At 43.0% G+C, this 23,383-nt stretch overlaps 10 protein-coding genes and 1 long non-coding RNA gene across 13 annotated transcripts; 6 read left to right on the top strand and 5 right to left on the bottom strand.

Moving 5' to 3' along the window:
* The first annotated feature begins 123 nt into the window (after positions 1–123).
* Ctl1 (choline transporter-like protein 1) lies at positions 124–5,088 on the top strand. The gene is made up of 9 exons (XM_064685509.1): positions 124–348; positions 840–1,222; positions 1,278–1,432; positions 1,494–1,720; positions 1,787–2,090; positions 3,573–3,852; positions 3,914–4,076; positions 4,142–4,363; positions 4,430–5,088. Exons 1-9 carry the CDS (start codon positions 226–228, stop codon positions 4,658–4,660), a joined length of 2,088 nt encoding a protein of 695 aa, XP_064541579.1. The 5' UTR covers positions 124–225; the 3' UTR covers positions 4,661–5,088.
* LOC135430733 (ribosome biogenesis protein BRX1 homolog) lies at positions 4,975–6,272 on the bottom strand. The gene is made up of 2 exons (XM_064685507.1): positions 6,088–6,272; positions 4,975–6,021 (listed from the first exon to the last, which is right to left on the bottom strand). The coding sequence occupies exons 1-2, from the start codon at positions 6,199–6,201 to the stop codon at positions 5,080–5,082; spliced, it is 1,056 nt and encodes a 351-aa protein (XP_064541577.1). The 5' UTR covers positions 6,202–6,272; the 3' UTR covers positions 4,975–5,079.
* A 182-nt stretch (positions 6,273–6,454) lies between these two features.
* On the bottom strand, positions 6,455–6,886 carry srw (shrew). Its single transcript, XM_064685553.1, has one exon. It carries the CDS (start codon positions 6,884–6,886, stop codon positions 6,455–6,457), a length of 432 nt encoding a protein of 143 aa, XP_064541623.1.
* Positions 6,887–7,175: 289 nt separating this feature from the next.
* LOC135430732 (RNA-binding protein 45) lies at positions 7,176–10,324 on the top strand. 3 transcript variants are annotated; one of them, XM_064685506.1, is made up of 10 exons: positions 7,176–7,584; positions 7,657–7,851; positions 8,218–8,606; positions 8,663–8,726; positions 8,789–8,886; positions 8,943–9,049; positions 9,119–9,289; positions 9,354–9,427; positions 9,709–9,745; positions 9,808–10,324. In XM_064685506.1, the coding sequence occupies exons 1-8, from the start codon at positions 7,271–7,273 to the stop codon at positions 9,423–9,425; spliced, it is 1,410 nt and encodes a 469-aa protein (XP_064541576.1). In that variant the 5' UTR covers positions 7,176–7,270; the 3' UTR covers positions 9,426–9,427; positions 9,709–9,745; positions 9,808–10,324. The 3 variants fall into 3 exon arrangements, with proteins under 3 accessions (XP_064541576.1, XP_064541575.1, XP_064541574.1); XM_064685505.1 differs by adding an exon at positions 9,480–9,508 and having other exon boundaries at positions 9,709–10,324; XM_064685504.1 differs by having other exon boundaries at positions 7,177–7,584; positions 9,709–10,324.
* A 197-nt stretch (positions 10,325–10,521) lies between these two features.
* TfIIEbeta (transcription factor IIEbeta) lies at positions 10,522–11,852 on the top strand. The gene is made up of 6 exons (XM_064685508.1): positions 10,522–10,683; positions 10,744–10,848; positions 10,912–11,074; positions 11,134–11,424; positions 11,492–11,579; positions 11,645–11,852. The coding sequence occupies exons 1-6, from the start codon at positions 10,622–10,624 to the stop codon at positions 11,812–11,814; spliced, it is 879 nt and encodes a 292-aa protein (XP_064541578.1). The 5' UTR covers positions 10,522–10,621; the 3' UTR covers positions 11,815–11,852.
* A 543-nt stretch (positions 11,853–12,395) lies between these two features.
* On the top strand, positions 12,396–14,784 carry Hexo1 (Hexosaminidase 1). The gene is made up of 4 exons (XM_064685679.1): positions 12,396–12,670; positions 12,738–13,372; positions 13,428–13,579; positions 13,648–14,784. Exons 1-4 carry the CDS (start codon positions 12,591–12,593, stop codon positions 14,596–14,598), a joined length of 1,818 nt encoding a protein of 605 aa, XP_064541749.1. The 5' UTR covers positions 12,396–12,590; the 3' UTR covers positions 14,599–14,784.
* Positions 14,758–15,679, bottom strand: LOC135430867 (transmembrane protein 50A). The gene is made up of 4 exons (XM_064685683.1): positions 15,519–15,679; positions 15,317–15,451; positions 15,110–15,239; positions 14,758–15,046 (listed from the first exon to the last, which is right to left on the bottom strand). The coding sequence occupies exons 1-4, from the start codon at positions 15,600–15,602 to the stop codon at positions 14,937–14,939; spliced, it is 459 nt and encodes a 152-aa protein (XP_064541753.1). The 5' UTR covers positions 15,603–15,679; the 3' UTR covers positions 14,758–14,936.
* Positions 15,680–15,783: 104 nt separating this feature from the next.
* On the top strand, positions 15,784–17,041 carry LOC135430866 (uncharacterized). Its single transcript, XM_064685682.1, has one exon. The coding sequence runs from the start codon at positions 15,857–15,859 to the stop codon at positions 16,775–16,777; it is 921 nt and encodes a 306-aa protein (XP_064541752.1). The 5' UTR covers positions 15,784–15,856; the 3' UTR covers positions 16,778–17,041.
* Positions 17,042–17,299: 258 nt separating this feature from the next.
* LOC135430869 (uncharacterized) lies at positions 17,300–17,745 on the bottom strand. The gene is made up of 2 exons (XR_010436688.1): positions 17,606–17,745; positions 17,300–17,521 (listed from the first exon to the last, which is right to left on the bottom strand). It is a non-coding gene; the product is annotated as an uncharacterized LOC135430869 (long non-coding RNA).
* A 3-nt stretch (positions 17,746–17,748) lies between these two features.
* Positions 17,749–20,084, bottom strand: vsg (visgun). Its single transcript, XM_064685684.1, has 3 exons — positions 19,968–20,084; positions 19,636–19,828; positions 17,749–19,324 (listed from the first exon to the last, which is right to left on the bottom strand). The coding sequence occupies exons 2-3, from the start codon at positions 19,721–19,723 to the stop codon at positions 18,849–18,851; spliced, it is 564 nt and encodes a 187-aa protein (XP_064541754.1). The 5' UTR covers positions 19,724–19,828; positions 19,968–20,084; the 3' UTR covers positions 17,749–18,848.
* A 52-nt stretch (positions 20,085–20,136) lies between these two features.
* SH3PX1 (sorting nexin 33-like protein SH3PX1) lies at positions 20,137–23,309 on the top strand. Its single transcript, XM_064685680.1, has 3 exons — positions 20,137–20,998; positions 22,013–22,665; positions 22,722–23,309. The coding sequence occupies exons 1-3, from the start codon at positions 20,252–20,254 to the stop codon at positions 23,011–23,013; spliced, it is 1,692 nt and encodes a 563-aa protein (XP_064541750.1). The 5' UTR covers positions 20,137–20,251; the 3' UTR covers positions 23,014–23,309.
* Positions 23,310–23,383: the final 74 nt, after the last annotated feature.

The raw sequence follows: 23,383 nt of genomic DNA, 5'->3' as shown, positions 1-23,383 counted from the left end.
AATGAGTGTTTGAAATGCCGTTAAGTGAAATATTGATAGGTTTCATCCGGATACTTATCGATTATTTTGCAGCCTTGTCTATCGAAATGGTTGTTGACTTCTCCAGCCCTGGCAGGTCAGACTAGTCGCGGTTTTGGTTGTGAAGAAAAGAAAACAATAATTGTTTGGCTCAACAAATATCAGTTAAAATAATATTAAGAATTATATATAAAGTGAAATTCGAAAATGGGCTGTGCTGAGAGCAAGGATGGCGAAGGCGAATCCCCAAATAATCGAAACAGACCCAAATACCGCTCCTGCACGGACGTCTTTTGGCTGGCTATTTACATAGTGTTTTGGCTATTTCTGGTAAATATGTTGAATAAATAAGTTTTAATGCTTTTTTGCACTTGTGCACATAAAGCAGAGATGCCCGCATGCAGCATTTGTTCATGTAAATGCTGCAAGAAAGTGAAAGCTGCGCAGATTAATCAGACTATGAAACGAAGAGAGAGGGAGGGTGGAGGGGGGGAGGGGTTCGCTGGAGGAAACTGAAGCGTGTGTCGTCATCGTCGTCATATGAGTGTGGAATTGCTAATTTTGCTAATGAATAGCTGGCCACAATGAATTATGTGGTTGAGCAGCGGCTTTGTCCATGCATACACATACATATCTATTAAAGTTCCTTATATTTTTTTAAATAGTTTTAGGACACGCTATTCCCATGTCGTATGGGGAGAATGCCGCTTGTCATGCCAAGAAGCGTGGGCGTTGGCCCTCACACAGTAGCAATTACACTATATACTATATATATTTGCATATAGATTAGATCACTTGTCATATATTTACTTTGCTTGCAGATTGTCATTGCGATATTTTCGTTCGTTTTTGGCAACCCGTTGCGTCTGATCAATGGCTACGATTCCTTTGGCAATACCTGCGGTGTTCAGCACAATGAACGCTTTCAGAACTTTCCTTTGTCGGGCATGAATACCGTTGATAAGCCGGAATTGTTTTACTTCGACGTTAAGGAGCTGAAAAAGGCCTTAAAGATCTGCGTTAAAAGCTGTCCCAAGCGCACGCTCACTCAGCCAAGAGAGCTGAAGCAATACTATACGGAAACCGGCGCCCAATTCTGCAAATATGATTATAATATGGATCAGCTCGATAGGCCGGGCCTAACCAAAGATGACAAGATCTTTGACACCCTTGGCCCATGTCCCAGTCTGCCCGTCCTCGAGAGGTAACTGTGCTGCATATAATGTTAAAGCTTGGCTAACTACTTTTATCTCTTTTAGCTCACCTGTGCTGCATCGCTGTGTGCCCAAGCAGTCCAGCAAGGAGGTGAAGGAAATGTACAAAATGCTCAACAATTGGGATGTGGCGCAACAGTTTCTGGGCGACATCTATTCCACCTGGCATGTAATTGCCATTGTCTGCGCCGTTTCCTTGCGTATGTGTCCACAATTATGATAATTTCTGGTTTAATATGAATTAATGTTATCTTTGCGCAGTCATCTCGATTGCTTTGGTGACCATGATGCACTGGCTGTCCCGCATTGTGTCCTGGCTGATTTGCGTGCTGGTAATTGTGGCCAGCGTTGGACTGACTGGCGCGCTCTGGTATGCCTACTATGGCATACGCAATAAGACGGGCAACACGCAATACTCACAGCTGGAGGAGTTCCTGCGCAATCAGCAAGCCGTGCTCACGCTCGCCGTTCTGGCCACCATCACCATGGTGAGTCCTCGATAAAATGGCCCAATTATTACATGCATATTAATATATATTTATATGGCATTGCAGGTGATTCTGCTGGTCGTCATCTATTTCCTTAAAAACAAACTTTCCGGCTTGGCTGCGCTCTTCGAGGAGGCTGGCGTCTGCATGATGAATTTGCCGGGCCTGCTAATTGCTCCCCTTTTGGCATTTCTGGTGCTAATTGCATTCTTGGCCTTTTGGGTTGTCGTCGTCATTTGTCTTGTGACCGCCACCACGCCTGATCAGAGCCCCATCGCACCGTTTCACAGCAATGCCGTGCATCCGACGCTGCCGGCCAATGCGGCGGCGATGTTGCTCAATCAGACAGCTCCCGGAGGCGATGAGAGAAGTAAGCAACCAGTCTTAAATCTCAAACTAAACTATGACAGCACCTTGCTAACTTAAGCGAGCATTAAATATGCTGGGAAAGCTTGCAGAGCCTAACTTTTACACCTAATAGCTCTGTCAGACTTAATATTTATTAACTGTGATGCGTTTGCCCAGGACTTACTTCAATTATTAATCCTGAATATATATTTTTTTAATTTTTGGTTGATAAAAAAAAAACACTGGTTATGTTAATGTGTAAGTGATAAATCATCCTTCATCCTAATCTAATCACCCAATTCGGAATTCTTTTTCTTTACTTTAAACTCTTTGTACATACACTAACATATCTAATTGTCTAAAATATGCTTCAGTCCCAGATGCAAGGGTATTAAGTCTTCGGCATGCCGAAGTTTGCCTTTTTCTGTGTATAAAATACTTTATCTCTATATAAAAAACTGTTTGTCTTACCTTATATGAAGAAGGTGCACGTTCAGCTATCTCCGATTGGCGCACATGCATATGTACATACACACACATATATACATGCATTTTTGCATATATAAATATATGGATGCATGCATATATGTTTGTGTGTATGAATGCTGCATGTTTTTATATATACATATATTAAAACAAACTTGCATACATACATACATACTCACACATATGTACATACATACATACATACATAAGTACATATACACACACATACATACATATACACACACATATGTACATGCATACATACATATACACACACATATGTACATACATACATACTTACATACATACTTACATACATACATACATACATACATACATACATACATACATACATACATACATACATACATACATACATACATACATACATACATACATACATACATACATACATACATACATACATACATACATACATACATACATACATACATACATACATACATACATACATACATACATACATACATACATACATACATACATATGTACACACATACAAGAAAACACAAAGAAAAACAAAAAAAAAAAACTACCAAAAAAAAAACCACCAAAAAAAAAACCACCAAAAAAAAAACCACCAAAAAAAAACCACCAAAAAAAAAACCACCAAAATAAAAACCACCAAAAAAAAAGCTAGAAAGCCATGAAAAACTGCTGAGCCTACTTGAATTCTTGAGAATCGAGGAGGAGAGCACTTGGCAGAAATTCGTTTTATTTAAATTTGCAGAACAGCGTCAACTAAGCTTGGTCTGCATTTTGTATTAGAAAACAAGCATGCATGCATACATATATACATAAATGCTGACATACATACATGCATACACTAACACACACACGCCCACACACAGACACACACATACAATTACACACATATATATAAAAATTAATCCTACTTGTGTATTATATGACTTGCGTATATAAACGCTTTTGCAGGTATATTGCGAATAATTTTTTGTAAAATTATCTAATTATTGATTCTCCTCACCTGACACAGCCATTACGCGTATAGAGTATGCGGATGCGAGTACTTTGCGCAGCATGTTCTGGATCTATGTGGTCGGACTGATTTGGACAGTTGAGTTTATCTTTGCCTGCCAGCAATTCGCGCTGGCCGCCGCGGTGGCCTTTTGGTACTTCGGCAAGCCGACGACGACGCCAACAATTTATGCAATTGGCAAACTGATTAAATATCACCTGGGCACTGTGGCTAAGGGCTCCTTTGTTATAACAATATTCAAAATACCACGACTCATCCTGACCTATCTGTATGCCAAGTGAGTTTTATTATTGCCATTTGTCTTGATTTTTTAATTAACAATAAAATGTTCTCGACAGGCTCAAGAAGGGCGAGGACAAGGGCTCTGAGTGCGCCGCCTGCTGCCTGAAGTGCTGCATCTGCGGCTTCTGGCTGCTGGAGAAGTTTATACGCTTCCTTAATCACAACGCCTACACTGTGGTGGCCATTGAGTCCATTAACTTTTGCCCAGCTGCTGGCATTGTATGTGCTTTATAATTTACTACATATATCAATTGTATTTAAATATATATTCTCTCATCTTTCAGGCCTGGAATGCCATGGCTACCAACGTGCTGCAAGTGGCGACAATTAACAGCATCGGCGACTTTATTTTGTTCCTGGGCAAAGTTGTGGTTGCCGCCCTCTCGGGTCTCCTGGGCATCTTTATGCTGAAGGACAGGCCTGGCTTGAATTTCTACATGGCGCCCGTCATCTTGATTATTATCTTCGCTTTCTTCATAGCACACATTGTGCTCTCACTCTTCGAGGTTTGTCGCCTGCTATTTTTTTTGTTAAATTTACCAAATGCTAATTATCTCCCAAATCGCTTTTAGATGGTGGTCGATACTCTGTTCCTGTGCGTTTGTGAGGACAAGACCATTAATGGACGCGCCGGCCGCTGGGCTCAAAGTAATTTGGCCAAACTGGTTGGCGAGGAGCCGCTGCAGCCCGGCGAGGAGCCGCCCATACAGGTGGTCGAGATGATGCCCATCAATAAACAGCCGTTTAGCATTACGCGATTGCCGCCAACCAACGATGCCGAAGTCTCCCCAATGGCGGAGTAATATTCCAGCTAAAAAAGACGCTTACTCTTCTATATATACATATATATCTAATCCGTGCTCCCATGAAAACTAAGAAACTCATAACGATCCAATATGTCAGGTGTTGGACTCTGCCCGCGTGCCCTCCGAGTGAACAAAATATGTAACTCAACGTACAAAACGTAGTGAAAAAAGCATATAGTAGTAACTTATATATATATTGACAAACATAAAGATGCCCAGTGCTGAACTTGGATAATTAAGAGGTCAAAGATAAGGACTAGGAATCCTGCTTATGCCAGATATTTTTAACATTATATTCAGCACTGGACAAATCTGAGGCAAACGCACAATTGTAAACGTATTTATTATATGTATTCATTTTTATATGTATTTATGTATTTGTATTTATTCGTAAATGTAACGCGAAATAAAACATTTTAAACTTTTTTCACACGTTTTACCCGTGCCTTGCGCTGCTCGATCACCTGCTTTACGACCTGCATTTGTTTATCCTTAATCCGTTTGGTGAGCGCCGCTTTGGGCGTTTTCTTTTGCTCCGCCTTCTTTTTAGCCTTGAGCGCTAGCAGTCGGGCCGTTTCTAGTGGATCCTCATCTTCGAACAGCTCCTCATTGTCGAGGCCTTCGTATGCCTTAACTGGACGCGTTGCCTCCTGCTGCACCTTCTGCTCAACGCGATTCACATATCTGTCCTTGGCGGCCTTCTTAAGCATCTGTCTCTGCTTGGAGGGACTAACGTAATCGGGATTTTCCCAAATGGTTTTGCCCGTAAACGAGCCATCGAAAATCTTTACTGGATTCATCACATAGCGTGGACCCACCTCCGAGAGGCCACCATCTTCGGATAGAATTTGGAAATTCCTAAACCAGATGCGATTATCCAGGTAGGTGAATGTGTAAACATGATCAATGAACGGCTGGCTTTTTGGATGATGGTTGGGCACTGCAAATGTCTGCACAAAAAGCTCTTTGAGCAGTTTCAGGTGGGGCAGCTCATCGAATTTAGCATCGAATGAGAGCAACGGTCGTGAGCCGCGCAAGCAATTGCCTGTAAGCTTCAACTCCGCCATCGTGTGAATGTTCTCAATGAGATATTTGGCTGACGGTCCGGTGGCGCCGACCGTGTTGGACAACCACATGTACAAATCTCGTTTGCGGCGACCCTCGAACAACATGGCCTTGTTGCAGTGTTTCATTTCGCACATCTCATTGACCACAGCCAACGTCTTGGAGCGTTCCATTTTCGATTCGGGACGATGATGCGGCATCAGAGTTTTGATGTCACGCATGAGATGTCTGTCGCGATGGCTTATACCACGTGCCGCAAACACCAAGACTCGCTGTTTATTTATCCATTTTTCCTGTACATATAAGAAAAAATGTGGTTGATAAATGCTGCTTTTTGTGTTGCCGTCACAGGTGCTTACCTTCTTTGGAACAGCCTCATCTGATGGTCTTTGAGAGGGTAGCGGTGGATTCTCATCTAGCGGCACAATCTCCAGCTGCTCAACCTTCTTTTTCTTTTGGAATTTGCGACCCATTTGTGTTATTTTATCGTATCTCACAGTTTAAAATTGTCCACCGACCCAAACAACGTGGAGTTGAAATGAAATAGAGATGTGCGACAGCCCGATATATCGATTAGCGAATATTATCGAGCCGTCAAACACAAAACATTTTCGTTTATTGTAACCCTGCAGAACCCCTTTATTTTGCTTGTTTAACAGAACAATAAACTTAACTTAATAATAATAATTATATATATATACAAATATATGTATGTATAATCTGTTTTCAATCGTCACTATCACATCCAGGTTCGGGGCAGTTGCTACAACGGCTCTCATTTATGCCGTAGCCCAAACAATGCCCACCAACACATTCGCAGCATCCGTCATGAAACCACCTGTAGCTGGCTGCACCCGTCTTTTGGCAAGTTTGTCTACACTTATTCCAAGATGTGCACTGATCCAGATACAAAACCGTACAATTGCGCATCACATGCTCCTCGTCAATGTTGTTGCTGCTTATTGAAAAGGTGTGCACACGCCAGTCATACGTGTAACCGTCGTTTGGCGACGATGTTAGGGCCTCGAATAACGCTGTTACGCCCTCAAAGTCCTCCACATGCGACTTTTTGGACATCTTAGCCATATCGCCACGTATAAGCTGGATGTATATCAGCATCGCCAGCATCCGCACGACAAATCTTTCCATTGATTTCATTTTGAACGTCTTATGGCGACTAACAGCATTGTTACCAGTGGGTCGCTTTTATGTGGAAATTCTACCCAGGTAGTAACAAATTGGTGCAAAACGTAACGGCTGCGCAGCAGGTAATCCTGGATCAACAGAGCATCTGCTCGCCTACCTAAAATTTCAGACAAAAACATTTGCAAGACAACAGTGTTGGAAAAAGACGAAATTCTTAACTAAAAAATAAAAGAAATCACCGGTGCAAATCGATAAGTCCGTTCGATTATTTATTTAGTAGTATACACAAATACTTCTCTGAGTATTCTGCCATTTTGTATTCGGCGTCTGGCCAGCAAAACAAAAACGCGAAAAAGTAGAAGTGTAGGAAAATTTAATTTGATTTATAAAAGAAATATGTCGGATTATCGCTCTCAATCCCGTGGCGGTGGACGCGGCCAAGATTATTCGAATGACGACGACCCACCCATGTCGCGGCTGTTCATAATATGTAACAAAGCACACACCGAAGAAGATTTTCGCGAGGCTTTCGCACCCTACGGCGAGATTGAAGATATATGGGTAGTTAAGGATAAGCATACACAGGAAAATAAAGGCATCGCCTACGTAAAGTTCTCAAAAACCTCGGATGCCGCCAAGGCACAGGAGCAGATGAACGGAAAGACCATTGGAAAAACTGACAGAACCCTAAAGGTGCTGGTTGCCGCAAAGTAAGTGACCTGGCATAATATCTGGCTGAGGTCAGCAGAAAATTTTAATTTCTCTTTGTCAACATTTTGCAGTCGTAATCAGGGTTCGAACAAGTCAGAGAATGAACAGGAGAAATATGTGCGATTATTTATTGTGATTCCAAAGACCGCCACTGAGGATGACATACGCGATGAATTTGCCCAATGGGGTGAGGTAGAGAACGTGACCATTGTCCGGGAGAAGAACAATGGTAGCCCCAAGGGTTTTGGCTACGTTCGCTTTACAAAGTATGTATTACATTTTGATAGAGAACTACTACACAACACGAACACGAAACAATGTTGCGAAGTGCGGGAATGTGCGGAGAAACAGTTTAACGGAGAAACATTTAAAGGAGTTAGCAATTTTTTTGCATATTCATGACAAGTGCTAACTTACCCAGTTTATTGTAAATTGCAGTTCACAGCACTGAACACAATATGAAAGCACGAACGTCACAAATAACACCAACTTATTAAGTCCGTTATGTTTTTAAATTTCAAATTGTATCATGCGTCTAAACACGGGACGCGCTAACTAGAATTCAACACATTTACGTATATATATATTTTTTCTACAAATTAAAAACAGTAATAATAATGCCGTTCTTTTAGGTTCTACTATGCTGCTGTGGCATTTGAAAACTGTTCAGCCAAATACAAGGCGGTGTTTGCCGAACCCAAGGGCTCGACGCGCACACAACGGGATCAGTATGGACGCCTCGCTGATGACAGTCCCGTATACCCTTCGGGACGTGGCGGGAGCAGCTCCACCTATAATGGTGGCGGCGGCGGCGGCAGTGGAAGTGGTGCTGGCAGCTTCAACAACGATTGGAATGCGTCAGTCAACAGCGACATGTCCGCATTTCTGCGCATGCAAAATGTGCCTGTGCCACAGCCCACATGCTTGGAAGTGACGGTCAGCAATTGCGTTAATCAGGATCAGCTGTGGCGCCTATTTGACATAATACCCGGTCTGGACTACTGTCAAATTATGCGGGAACGTAAGCTACGATTATAATATTCTAGAATTTCTGTGTGTTACAACTTTAAATTTTAGATGGTCCTCGCACAAATGAGGCTGTTGTTGTATACGATAATCCCGAAGCTGCAATTTATGCCAAGTAACACACGTTTTATATTAACATTAATTTACTTTTAAAATATGCGTATTCTATTTCCATAGAGACAAGCTGCATGGCCTCGAATATCCCATGGGCGAGCGCATAATTGTTAAGGTTAACGGCATGAGCTCAGCTCGTATGGACACATCTTTCATTGACAGTAAGAAATGATTGTTGAGATATTAGTTTGCCTGTCTTAACCTGCTGCCATTTCAGAGCGCACCAAAAAGGATGCCATTTGCAATGTGCCGTTGCCGCCAACGCAGCCATTGGCATCGCCGGATGCACAGGTTGCCCAGCGTCTCTTCATTGTACTTTCAGCGGTGGGTTAATAAAATCTGTATGCCATTTCGAGACCGCCCGATGCTCATTTGTTTTGCATACAATTTTAGAATCTGCCCCACTCAATACTGAAAAATATATTCTCCTGCTGGAAGGGGCTAATTGATGTGTATTTGCTACCAAACAAGAACTGTGGATACGTCAAATACTCGGAACGCGAGAGTGCCCAAAAGGCTATTGGTGTTTTAAATGGTGCAGAAATCTGTGGAACCAAAATAAAGGTATGCCTTTGAAATATCCAAAATAGAATGTCAAATTATAAACAATTGGAAATTTGTTGTGTAGGTCATGGAAGCTGAGGAGCGAAGCGGCTCAGATGGTGATGATAGCGGCAGAAAGCGACTGCGCCGCAATTGAGTGTAAGTATGATAATCTATTATCGATTCTGTGTATCTGTATGCATTAATGTAGCCATAGTTGGAGTATCCACCTGGTCTGAGGTAAGTTTTTAATTGTTAGTGTTAAATCGAAAAGTGATAGCATGTATACCAAACCACACTATATATGTTCAGACTGCTCTATTACAATTAGTTACTACCGATCTCTGTACTAAACTCAACGCGCATTCATCGATTTGACGATCCTGCCATCGACCACGTACATAATAAGCAAAACAATTTTTATCTTTCTATTTCCACAGACCCACTGACAACATTGTACTTAACAGAGAACATTATGTACGAGTAGTTAACTTTCAAAATAACAAGAAAAAATATAAAAACAGTTCAATTATAAACAGTTCAACTGACGCAAGAACCGCCCATAAAACACTACGGAATCAACCAGTACCAGAACCAGAACCACACAGAGCGAAACAGACACGGAATACGGAAACAAGAAAATAACAACCAACCAACCAACCAACCAACCGTACAATTGACCTGTTCAAGTGCGCTGTAGTACTGAGTACCCAAATGATATAGATATTTATATATATATAAATAGACCAGACATAAACGGAGCCAACGAAACTGCAATGATTGTTAAAACCAACCACTAACGGGACTATCGTATTAATCGCATTACCGTTACTCAAAACCAAGCAACTATATACATAAACGAACTCTTTGTACAATTTACTAACGTATTCCGACAAAGATAAGAATATATATATATATACATTATAAAATGCAAAACTTACGGATTGTAGATTTTCGCACAGAAATCCAATCAATTATGACCTAATAAAATTAAAATACAACTTTATGTAAAGCCCTAAAAGCGATATTAATAAATGGAATAAATAAATATATAAATGGCTGTTTCTTATTTTATTTTGACAGCTGCCCGACTAGAGTGATCCGATAAGTTTTTTGAAATCGATACTTGGCGCGCAAACTACGATTAGGATCTATCGACCTGGAAGTATCGATTGAGCGGTTACTCGATCGGAGCAAACCGATAATACCGATAAATCCTATTGGGTAGCCCTAAAAAGTCACTCAACAGCTGTTCGTTCTGAGACGCTGACAGTTGCAGTGTTTTTTGGGTTTTTGTAAACTGTGTAAAAAAATATTACTTCTAAAGTTCGGTTTAATAATATCTAAACAAAAATGGATCCCGCCCTACTACGCGAACGCGAGGCGTTCAAAAAACGGGCCATGGCAACGCCCACGTAAGTGTCCTACCCAGCACGCGGTTAGAATACTTTTAAAATTGGTTTTTGTATTCGCAGCGTGGAGAAGAAAAACAGAACAGAAAAAGCACCTCCACCACCAAGCAGAGATGATGCCCAGAAGAAAATGCGACCACCAACAGCCCCAAAACTTGATGCATCCACGTAAGTTCAATTTAGCTTCACATCGAAGTCACACAAACCCCTCACCATGGCTCCTTCCTGCAGATACAAAACGATGTCGGGCAGCTCTCAGTATCGCTTTGGAGTGTTGGCCAAAATAGTAAAGTTTATGCGCACCCGCCATCAGGATGGCGATGACCATCCACTAAGCATTGAAGAGATCCTCGATGAGACCAATCAGTTGGATATTGGACAATCTGTGAAAAATGTAATGGAAGCATAACCTTGTCTCTGCAGTGCCCTAATCTCTGCTTCTCATCGTTGCAGTGGCTCTCTGGTGAAGCGCTGCATAACAATCCCAAGATTGATGTCGCACCCGACGGCACAAAGTTCAGCTTTAAGCCTGTGTACAAGATAAAGGATGGCAAAAGCCTGATGCGACTGCTGAAACAGCACGATTTAAAGGGTCTCGGTGGCATATTGCTGGAGGATGTGCAGGAATCGCTGCCGCATTGTGAGAAGGTCTTGAAAAACCGCGCTGCCGAAATTCTGTTCATCATACGTCCCATAGATAAGAAGAAGATATTGTTTTACAATGATAGAACCGCAAATTTCTCTGTGAGCAGCACGAAGATTCCCACTTCTATTTGTTGTATTGCATTACTCATGTTTAATATTCTTTTAGGTGGATGATGAATTTCAGAAGCTTTGGCGTTCCGCAACGGTTGATGCCATGGACGATGCCAAAATCGATGAATACCTTGAAAAACAAGGTGACACAATAATCCATACAACCCAGCCTTATACACAAACTTATTGCATTTACCTTTAATTACAGGCATACGTTCGATGCAAGATCATGGCCTCAAGAAGCCCGTTCCAAAACGCAAAAAGGCGGCCAACAAAAAGCGACAATTCAAAAAGCCCAGAGACAACGAGCATTTGGCAGATGTTTTGGAAACTTACGAGGACAACACCTTAACGCAAAAGGGCTCGAACCCCACATAATAGACAACTTTCCTAATGTTCTTAGATAAGGCAACAAAGTTAATATTTAGTTAAAAACGTAGATTAAAAGCAACCCAATTTATTGGGGCTCTTAAAAAATAACGTATAGTCGCCTTTTGAATGAAAAAGCATATATGCACTTGAAAAGATAGCAAATCGCAGGTGGCATTTTTTCCTAGGGTCAGTCAGGAGAAAAAATTTTATATATGAGATAATGCGATTAATTAATTCATATGTATTTTTGTGTAGTTAAGTATGCACTTCAAAAGATAATGCTAAATCGCTAAATTTTATTAAACTCATGGAACTCTCGCTAAGATTTACGAGCCAAATGATATCGGCCCGTGGTTTTTGCATTTAAAAATACGACTTGTCGCACAAGAACGATAGTTAAAAGCAAAAGTATGTAATCTCCACTCGACATAACAACGCATAACAGTACATTCGTGTATGTGTGGGTGTGTTTGTAGGTGTGGGGAAGGATGAAGAGTGGGGGGGGGGGGGCAACAACAGCAATCGCAATCGATTTTAAGTGCTGGCGAACCGATAAATTGGCCGCGAAACAAAACAAATACGTCAGTCGACGCCGAAGAGTCCACTGCAACGGTTGTTTGCGACGCACGCGAGGAAGAAGAAATTTCACTATAAACGGCAACCGAGAAACCCGTTTTACTTATTTTCCCTTTTTGCTGTTTTTTTTTGTTGTAATCAACTTGGCTATTCGCTGCGCGTTCGCAGTTTCACTCCCTGTGTGTTAGAAACGTTGAAAACAAAAAATGGGTTATGCAGCACTGGCAATAGCCGTGCTGCTGGCCTTTGGCTGGACGCCAGCACCTGGCGCTGCTCTGGGCGCTGAGTAAGTCAGGGCAACTATAATTATAATAATGCATAAATTAATTACATGTTAACTGGTTTATTTCCAGTGATTTGATATACGGTTACGAGTGCAGCAATGGCCTCTGCCGCAAGGTCGAGCTGAGCGAGGAGAACTTTGCCCGGGCAATTAGCCTGCCAGTTTGCAGGCTCTTCTGTGGCAGCAACATTGGCACACTGTGGCCCAAGCCCACGGGTGCTGTGCAGCTGGAGCCGCTAACGCGTCAGGTGGACATTGCATCAATTCAATTTCATTTGGCTGGCGTCGACAAAAAGGACCAGCTCTGGCAGGCAACGGAGCAGCGTTGGCTGGATTTGCTAGAGGCCAAGATACCCAATCGCAAGACCCTCAAAGAGGGTGGCTATCAATTGAACATTGTTCTTAACACTGCCGACAACGGAGTTCCCGCGCGTCTCCAGCTGGACACGGATGAGAGCTACGAGCTGAACATTGGCTCGAATAGTGCGGGTCAGGTGACAGCCAATATAACAGCTGACAATTTCTTTGGTGCACGCCACGGCCTGGAGACGCTCAATCAGCTGATTGTCTACGACGATATACGCCGCGAGATTCAGGTGGCGGCAAATGCCTCTATTAGCGATGCGCCCGTCTACAAATGGCGCGGTCTGCTGCTGGACACGTCGCGCAACTACTTCTCCGTAAAGTCTATTAAGCGCACGTTAGGTAGGTGGGAAACCATTTGAACTGCAACATATTTCTCACATGATCCTCCTTGCAGATGGCATGGCCATGGTCAAGCTGAACACCTTCCATTGGCACATCACGGACTCGCATAGCTTTCCCCTGGAGGTGAGCAAGCGGCCGGAGCTAGCCAAGCTGGGCGCCTATACGCCCAGCAAGGTCTACACCCACAGCGATGTGGAGGATATAGTTGAGTGCACCTGCTGCCGCTGCTGCTGCCAAGCTCATCGACTTAGCTAATTTCGCTCTACTTTCAGGTGGAATATGGACGCGTGCGCGGCATACGTGTTATGCCCGAGTTCGACAGTCCGGCGCATGTGGGCGAGGGCTGGCAACATAAGAATATGACCGCCTGCTTCAATGCCCAGCCGTGGAATAAGTACTGTGTGGAGCCGCCGTGCGGCCAGCTGGATCCCACTGTCGATGAGATGTACGATGTGCTGGAGGATATATTCAGCGATATGTTTAAGCTGCACAATCCGGATGTTTTCCACATGGGCGGCGACGAGGTGTCGGTGGCTTGCTGGAACAGCAGCGCCTCCATACGCAACTGGATGACGCAGCGTGGCTGGGGGCTGACCGAGGCGGATTTCATGCGCTTGTGGGGCCACTATCAAACGGAAGCTCTGAGCCGTGTGGATCGCGTGGCCAACGGATCGCACACACCGATCATACTGTGGACGAGCACGCTCACCAATGAGCCCTACATTGATGATTACTTGAATCCGCTGCGCTATATTATACAAATCTGGACGACGGGCAATGACAAGGTGATCAAGAAGATACTGAAGCGCGGATATCGGATCATAGTTTCCAACTATGATGCCTTGTACCTGGACTGCGGCGGCGGCGGTTGGGTGACCGATGGCAACAACTGGTGCTCCCCCTACATTGGCTGGCAGAAGGTCTATCAGAATAATCTGACCAAAATAGCGGGCGACTATGAGCATCATGTGCTCGGCGCAGAGGCTGCCATTTGGTCGGAACAAATTGATGAGTACACTTTGGACAATCGTTTCTGGCCACGCGCCAGCGCTCTGGCCGAACGTTTGTGGTCGAATCCCAGTGAGGGCTGGCGGCAGGCCGAGTCGCGTTTGCTGCTGCATCGCGAGCGCCTCGTGGAGAATGGCATTGGGGCCGAGGCGCTGCAGCCGCAATGGTGCCTGCAGAACGAAAACGAGTGTCCCGTTGACGCGTATGCTCTATAGTTTTTTACTGAGTAGCTTAAGCCAAGTTCCGTCAATTGTACAATTTATTATACTTATAGATATGCTCAACGCAGCGATAAGCTTTGGCTTGGCGGTCAATTGGGCCTGCTGCTCGTTGGCGTCCTGATATGTGCCTGCAATAAACTACACTTGAAAGTGTGCGAGTGACTCGTCGTTTAATATTAATGAGATTATTTGTTTGTGTTTTTAAACGCATATTGCAATGACGATGGGGGTAGCTTAACCACCGCCACAATTCTTGGAGTAATCTACATGAAATACAATTATGTGTGTGTTTATATTGTTTTCTAAAAGCAGCACGTCACAATCCCGACGCTTTACTCATTCCAATCCTCCTCGTTCCTGCCAAACTTGTACACCAGGCTGCCAAACAGTATGAAGACATTTTGTAGAAGCAACGCTACGCCCAAACTTGTATCCTTTTTCTCTGTAAAACAAGCCACAAAATAATAAGTATATGGCAAAATCTTAAGCTCAGCTTCTCATTTACCATTGTTGACAAAGTCATCGACCATTACCCAAATGGCGGCAATAATTGACGCGAATCCAATCACAAAGCCAATGAGTAACCATATTTTAGCGATCCTCGCGCCCGACTCCGATGTGTTATCTTCAGAAATCTGCAAAACAATCACAATGACTCATTTTCTTTTGTACATTTAAACATATATATATGCATCTAAAGTGGTTAGCTTACATGTTCGCCTTTGACCGTGTTGATCATGCAGAAGCTGATGGTACCGAAAATGCCTATAAATACATGTCCAGTCGTTATTTGAAAATGGGAATCTCCAGCCATCGCATCGATTAATATCCACCACCCCGTGAAGAACTGGCAACAGGAGGAGGACAAACGATTAGGCATTGCGCATTAAGGCGAGCATTCTACCTGGACATACCAGTAATCCTGCCGCCAGGGCTGAATTTTTGTTCCTAGACGTTTCAGATGTGAACCATTCCGTTATATTATTCAGCAAAGCCATTATAAATTTTGTATAATGTTTTCTTCCAAAAAAATAACAGATAGACAGATAAGACTTGTCTCTAATAAATGCACCTGCACAACTTATCGAATATATCGATTCACTGGAGTTATCGCACATTTGCGATATGCAATGCAACAGCTGGCTCGTGCGATATTTTCTGTAGCCCTGCTGATAACACGACAACGGCTGGTGACAACTCTGGTTCTAGCACGTGCGACAGCAACGATATAAACAAATTAATTTCATCAAAAATGACAAAAAGGCCGGAAGAAACTGTAACTGACGATGAAGAAAGTGTTGAAGACGAATCCGCAGAATCGGAAAATGAAAGCGAATTGGATTTGGCAGGCAGCGCAACAGAATCCGATGACGATGATTCAGAAGAGGATGAAGACGAATCTACGGATCCGAAGACTACGACCAAAACGAAAGCCGAAATAATTGAAGAACAAATACACAACAAATATGAACAGCTAAAGGGCACGCGTCTATATGTACGCTTCCCACAGAAGCTACCCCTAAATGACCAGGAATTCCAGGCAAAGGTTAAATCTCTGCATTCGCTAATAGCGAAGGCAGCGAAGCCCCGTCAAAAGCACGCGCGCTTTTGCCTCGTGGAATTCAAATCCAAAGAAGATCGCAACACAGCGCTGGAGGACATCAAAAAATCAATTGAAAGCGATGCCGCCTTTAAGGGCATATTTGTGTCACTGCCCAAAACCGATTCCGAAGAGTTTGTCAATGAACTTGTGGCGCGCAAGCAGCAATCCCTGGAGAAGAAGAAAACGAAAAACCTGCTGAAGCGTGCCAGCAAACAGGTGCAGCGCAAGGACACGTTCACATCATCCGTTGTGATCACCAATCTGCCCAAGTCCACATCCGTAGCCCAGGTGCGCAAGCTCTTCGAAAACGCCGTTGACATACAAGTCAAACCCGGCAAGGGAAAATTCCGCGACGTTAGCGCGGCAACCGTCACCCTGCCCACGACCATGGATGCACGCAATGCCATCAAGCTGGATCTGAACATTGGCGGCACCAAGCTCAACTTGCGCTTCAATACGCAGCAGAAGAAGCAGCGATCGAAAAAGGATTTGAAGCGTAAAGCAGCTGGCGGCGAAGGGCCAAAAACGGACAAGCCCAAGAAAGCGAAGCGAGCCGTTCAAGCAGAGTAGCGAATAGTTGGCCTAAAAACTATTTAGTATAACGTATAACTAATATGTAACTAAGTAAATAATCTTTTATAAGATCTGATAAAATGTTAAATAAATCATGTTGTAACGAACAATAATGTAGATGATTTGTGAGAGCTTAATAAGTTGTCTTAAAAATAAAAGCGGATAGTTATCTAAATCAAGCTGAAGATTAAATGCAGCTTTAGGCATTATTCCGATTATTCCCATACGGCTATATGATATAGTAGTCCGATATTAATAAGATATTGCTTGTATGCGAGGAGCATGCTTAAACTTGTGACTAGTTTTTTGGAGATATTTTGAAAATTTATACAAGAACTCTGTTTTCGACAGATTGTTCCTATATAATATAGTGCTCCGATGTTATTAAGATATAGTTTATATGTACTCAGCATTGTGAATTTAATAAATGCAGCGTTTGGTCAGGATATCTTGAAAAACATGAAAGGCTGTTGACGACATCTTCATATGATAACGTCTAAAATTCGTCACAAGAGCGAATAAAGTTTTAAAATATTTATTATCGTACAGGATATACAATACATACATAGCTTTAGGTATTTCTTTAATAAGCCGTTTCGAGTTTTACTGGATATACAATAAGTTTGTTCACTAAGCCTATATATATATATGTAGATGTAGTTGTAATTATGAGATTAATTTGTGCACAGGGGAATAATAGGGGGGGGGATTCCATCCAGTAGGTCCAACAATAAGTGTGGGCTAGATAATTCATATGTGTTGTTCATGTTTCAAATACAAAATACTCAACATTCGCATATATAATAAGAAATATGTATAACTCACAGTATTCATCTTTCTTTCTTCCTTTTTGGTTCCAATGGAGCTGCTGATATCTGTATGAATGTTTAGCCGGAGGTTGAGAAGGGGGACTCCCCAAAAGGCAAACACATTCGTTTGTAGGTTTTTTCTTATGAAAATTCTGTGCATCGCGCTTGCAATAATGACAACAACTTTGACACGGACATTTATATATAGATATATATGTATGAATGCTTGTGGCAAATATCAGAAATGTAATCAGCATTAAATATGTATATATATATTCAAAAATGCAAATGTGTTTTTTTTGCTTGTTTGTTTGAAAGCGGAATATGAAAAACGCGTTTTGACGACTTTATGTTTTAGCTCTTGTTTACTCTAAATGAATTTTAGTTATTAAAATTGTTAGTTTTTTTCTTTGTAAATACAATCAAAATCTATATCTGCGCTTTCATTATTTCAGATTACATTTTACTTTGCCCTGCGCGCCACACTTCAGTACCGCGACATTTCTTCGACAGTCTCACATAATTTGCTGTTATTGTAGTACATAAACTATTTCCAATAAATACATATACATTTATATATATCATATCATATATATTATATATTTCATTTTATTTTCCTCTCCTTGTGGGATTGGTTTGCCGTGCAGCCGAGCTTCAAGCTGAAGGGCATTCAGATTTAATAAGGCGTTGAACATCCGCTTAGTTCGCTGATTAAAAATCGCAGCAAAAATCCGTGATTCATGTTATTCATAAAAGCCATATGAAATGTATATTATATAGAAGTATATGTATATATAGCTGATAAGGGAAGAATGATAGCCAGACACAAAGAAGTGCAGCATCGATAAACGGATAAACGTGTGAGTGTGTGTGCTTGGGAGGGAGAGCTAAGGATAGATTTGAAGATTTAGTTTTCATAGAGTTAATCGCGGGGCTCTTTGGATAGTTTCTGTATTACAATTGTACCCCGAGTTAAATTACGCGTGCAGCAGCCGATCTCTGGCCGAAGGTGAATTATTATTTTGTATAGTTGAGTGTGTTGTCTCGCCGGCTAATAGCTGATGTTGATATTGAGAATCAGTAGAGGATGCTGATACTGGTGGTGCTGGTGCAGGTGGTGGTGGTGGCGGTTGCGCTGGCGGCGAACGCAACGGAATTAATGGCTGAACAAATCGCACACGTTCGGCATCCGTGGCGGGATTGTTCACGGCTGTTGCACCGGCTGCTGCATTAAATGCCGACGTAAAAGCATTGGCGGCTCAAAGAGTGTGGTAATTGCGCTCATTGCGTGCCTTGTAGAATTTGTAGGCCACCAGTCCAATGGCCAGCAGACCCAAAGTTAGCACAATGCCGCCTATAAACGAGGAGCCATCGAAATGTCCGCATGGCACTGGCGTCGGTTTAGCCGTGGTCGTTGTGGACGGCTGGGAAGTTGTGCTTGTGCTTGGCGCCACGGTTGTGGTTGAATTTGGTGCCGGCGTGGTGGTGCTGCTCGTGGTGATTGGAGCTGGAGTTGTTGTTGTCGTGATGGGCGGCGGTGTTGGTTTCGGCGTGGATGAAGTTGTTGTTGTTGGTTCCACTGTGGTTGTTGTTGGTGCTACCGTGGTTGTATTGGGAGTAGTTGTTGTTGTTGTTGTTATCGGCTTCTCGGTGCTTGTTGTATTCTTGTCATCGGGTGCCGGTGGCACGGTTACAGTGGTGGCTGCCTCAGTAGTGGTAGTGGTGACTCCAGTTCCTAAAAAATATACACACACGCGCGCACACACATACATACAGTTATAAAGTAATTCAACTTGGCTCAATAGAAAGTTCTTTATGTTGAAATCTTCTTCAATTACGCTCCACACCTAAATACATACACACACATATACACATATATACATATATGCAGACGAGTGTGGCATTTAAGAGTCCAATACAGTCATACATATACACATGCATTTATAAATTTGTTGTTCAGTGCAGGCACCAACCGACACAGTCACACAGACACACACACACGCACACAAGCTCATAGCTGAACGAAATTCGTTGTGGCACTCTTACCTTCTTCTCCGCCACCCGCTTGACAACGGTACGAGGCAAACAGTCCGACGAACAGACATATTAGCAAATATTTGGCCTGCAGCTGCATTTTTACGTTTTTAATGGTAAATTGCACGGGATCCGCTTATCTTGTTTACTTCTTCGTATTTTTTCGAGAACTGTGGGGTTTCGTTTGACGTGTTAGTCAATTCTGCTGTCAAAAAAAAGTCGGTGAAGACCACAATAAGCAAGCATAAACAATAGTATGGCAACAAATTGCAAATGTATAGTTAAATAGTTGCTTGTTTTATTGCATATGTTTAATAAGCAATTAAGCTGTGCACTTTACTTACCAACAAAATCGGCAACGCGCAATAAGCGAATGATTAATAAAAATCCAATCGAACGAATCACGGACAGATTTTTTTGTGCTCACTGCTCAAGGTTGCTCTCGTAACGATAGCACGATAACAAGTGTGTGTCGTTTTGCCTATCGATAGGCGATTGCGTATACACTGTAAAACACGCAACGGTCACACTAGTCACACACACTGACTCAGACACTGGCTTTTTCAATTGCTTTATGGGAGCGGATTTAGATAAAAAAAAAACGCGTTAATATCGTGCAATAACCAAAATGACATCTTACGTACGCGCTATGTACGATTTTTCTGGTGAGCCAGGCTCATCGGAACTATCGATCGTAACCGGCGACATTCTAACTGTAACAAGGAGCGATGTGGGCGAAGGTTGGTGGGAGGGCAAAAACAGTCGAGGCCAAATTGGGCTCTTTCCAGCGGCTTACGTGGAGGTGATGTCCGCCGCGGAGGCGCGCCAATTCATCAGCGGCGGTGATACAAGTACCCCAGCTGCTGGTCAGCCGCTCGATCCATTTGATATGCCAGCTCCGCCCAGGTATGACCAAACGGCCGATGACGACAACGACAGCATTTGGACGGACAGCGAGGACAACGAAACATATTCAGAGATAGCGCCAGCAGGTGGCAAATCAGGCGCCGCGGCGCGCTCGAGCGGCCTCACGCATTCCGCCAGCGACTACGACAACAGGCATCTACCTGTTGCGCCCAGCGAGGATGGCATATCCCTCAGCTCCACAGCGGCTGGTGCCAGTGCGGCCACCATTAAGAAGGGCATGTTCGCCAAAAGCTCCGATTCCTATATACTCGGCCTGTCCAGCAACAAGGAAAAGATACCCGAATGCGAGCTGGCATATATCACGCAACTGGAGGACTCCATATATCAATGGACGCAGAATCATTCACCCTACTCCGTCATTGTGGCCAGTCCCAAAAAGGAGTCCAAATTCAAAGGCATGAAAACATTCATTGCCTACCAGCTGACGCCTAGTTTTAATAATATCTCTGTGAGTATGTCCACACTTATTAACAGTTATTTACTCCCGATCAACGAATCACACACGCACACTTGCATAGGCCCTGCAATTGCATATGTGTGTGTGTATGTGCATGTGCATGTGTGGCCTACTGATAACACTGCGCAACAAGTTGCTGTGTTTAAACTTTTCCAATTGGAATACGTAACAAATATCCCTTTCGTTGAAATAATAATATTATTCTTAGAGCTTTGGTATTTTAATTTCGTCACGAAATGTGTAACGATCTAAGGTAGACCACTTCGACAATATATAACTATATATAATCTTGATCGGCAAACAATACTTTTCCAATTAGAACACGTAACAAATATGCCTTTCATTGACCCTTGGCAGAGGGCTATATAATTATATTTTATCACGAAATGTGTAACGATTTGAGGTAGACCACTTGGATAATATATATATATATATATTCTTGATCAGCAAACAATAGTCGAGTTGTTGTAGCCATTCACACAACGAGTCTCAGTCGTCTTGATGCAATATATATTCAATCTATTGCTCTTAAATAATGAGTTTTGATTGAGATATTTGAATTAAACAATAGACTATGAGCTCTACTATGCTTTCTAACATCTAAAAGCTTTACTAAAATGGGCTACTTCAAGATTTCGCATGAAACTCTTTCTACTTAAAGATGCCTCAACCCAATTTTTCAATTGCGAACAGTCATTAAATTACAGCACATAAAATAATGAAAATCCTAAATAGATTGTTAATAACTTGATACAAATATTTTGTTGCGCAGTGTTATTGAAGCGATGAGAGTTGCAGTTGAAGTTGCGAGTTCAATTGGGGGCAAGCGTCGGGGGCAGCCACCGCCGCTGACCAACTGCCAATTCAATTACTTTGTGTGTGTGTTTGTGTGTTTGCTGACGAATGTTTTATTGCTGAACTCGCGAATGACTCAGTACTTGGGACTGTGTCACATTTCGAAATTGAATTTCTATCTAATCTGGCGATGTTAATTACGGAATACAGGTGTCGCGTCGGTACAAGCACTTCGATTGGCTGCACGAGAGGCTGGCGGATAAGTTCTGTTTGATACCGGTGCCGCCGCTGCCGGACAAGCAGATCTCCGGACGCTATGAGGAGCAATTTGTGGAGCATCGGCGCGTACAGCTGCAGGAGTTCGTCGACTGGGTCTGCCGGCATCCGGTCATATCGAAGTGCGAGGTATGGTATCATTTTCTGACATGCACGGACGAGAAGATCTGGAAGTCGGGCAAACGGAAAGCCGAACGGGATCCGTATATGGGCGTTAACTATTGCCTGGCCATATCGCCGCCGGACAAGAATCTGCTGCACTCCAAGGTGGACGCACAACTGGAGACGGGCACACAGTTCATACACAGCATGGATATGGCCATACGCAATCTGAATAACATTTCCAATGATATGGCCAAACGTTCGCTGACCCAAAGCAAAAAGGAATTCCAGCGCATCGGTGACGGCCTCTCCGATCTGGCCAAATCGCTGTCCATCGACGAACGGCGCGCGCCCACACGCAACGGCGTGCCGCTCTCGGAGAGCGTGGGCCGCATTGGCGGCATTTACATTGGCATCGGTCAAATGTTTGGCGATCAGTCCAAGCACGACTGGATACCGCTCTCCGATCGGCTGCACATCTACAGGTGAGCGAGGTGCGATGATTTATCCATATATCCAACTTACTTTCGATCTCTTGCAGAGGCGTCTTGAACTGCTTTCCGGACATCTTCTCGACACACAAGGGCGCCATACAGAAGCGCAAGGACTGTGAGCGTTCCACCGCCGAGGGCAAGATGAGCAATGCCCAGCTGCAGGATGTGAACAGGCGCACAGATGTCGTCTCCTACACGGTGCTGGCCGAGCTGACCCACTTCAAGGCCGAACGGGATACGCATTTAAAGCAAACACTGAAGGCCTTCATTGCCGAGCAGATCAAGTTCTATCAGGGCGTTGTCGGACGACTCCAGGAGGCGCATCGCCAGATCGAATAGACGACTTCCCCCGGGAGGAGGGGGCTGGGCGCATCACGGCTGGGAGCACAACAAGCACACGTACACACACACACACACTACTTTAGCTGAAACAACATTCGCACGCGCGCATTTCAAATGCTTTAAAAAACAAACAAAAAACAAATGAAACTAAATGAAAACGAAAACTAAACAAAACAAAACTCTTTTTAATTAGATGTGGTTTGAACTAAACTATAAACTTAATCAATAATCTTGTTTGTAAGTGAAGAGTTGCGTATTTATACAAAATAATAATTAACATTTATACATACATATATACATATATATATATCTATACACCGAAATTAAAATATACGCATATATATTTATACAAAAATGCGTACTAAAA

This window comes from Drosophila montana, unplaced genomic scaffold (genome assembly GCF_035044405.1).
Source record: "Drosophila montana isolate Dmon_TW-CO22-7 unplaced genomic scaffold, ASM3504440v1 contig_3083_1, whole genome shotgun sequence".
NCBI classification, from domain to species: Eukaryota; Metazoa; Arthropoda; class Insecta; order Diptera; family Drosophilidae; genus Drosophila; species Drosophila montana.
This window is presented reverse-complemented; position numbering and strand designations above follow the sequence as displayed.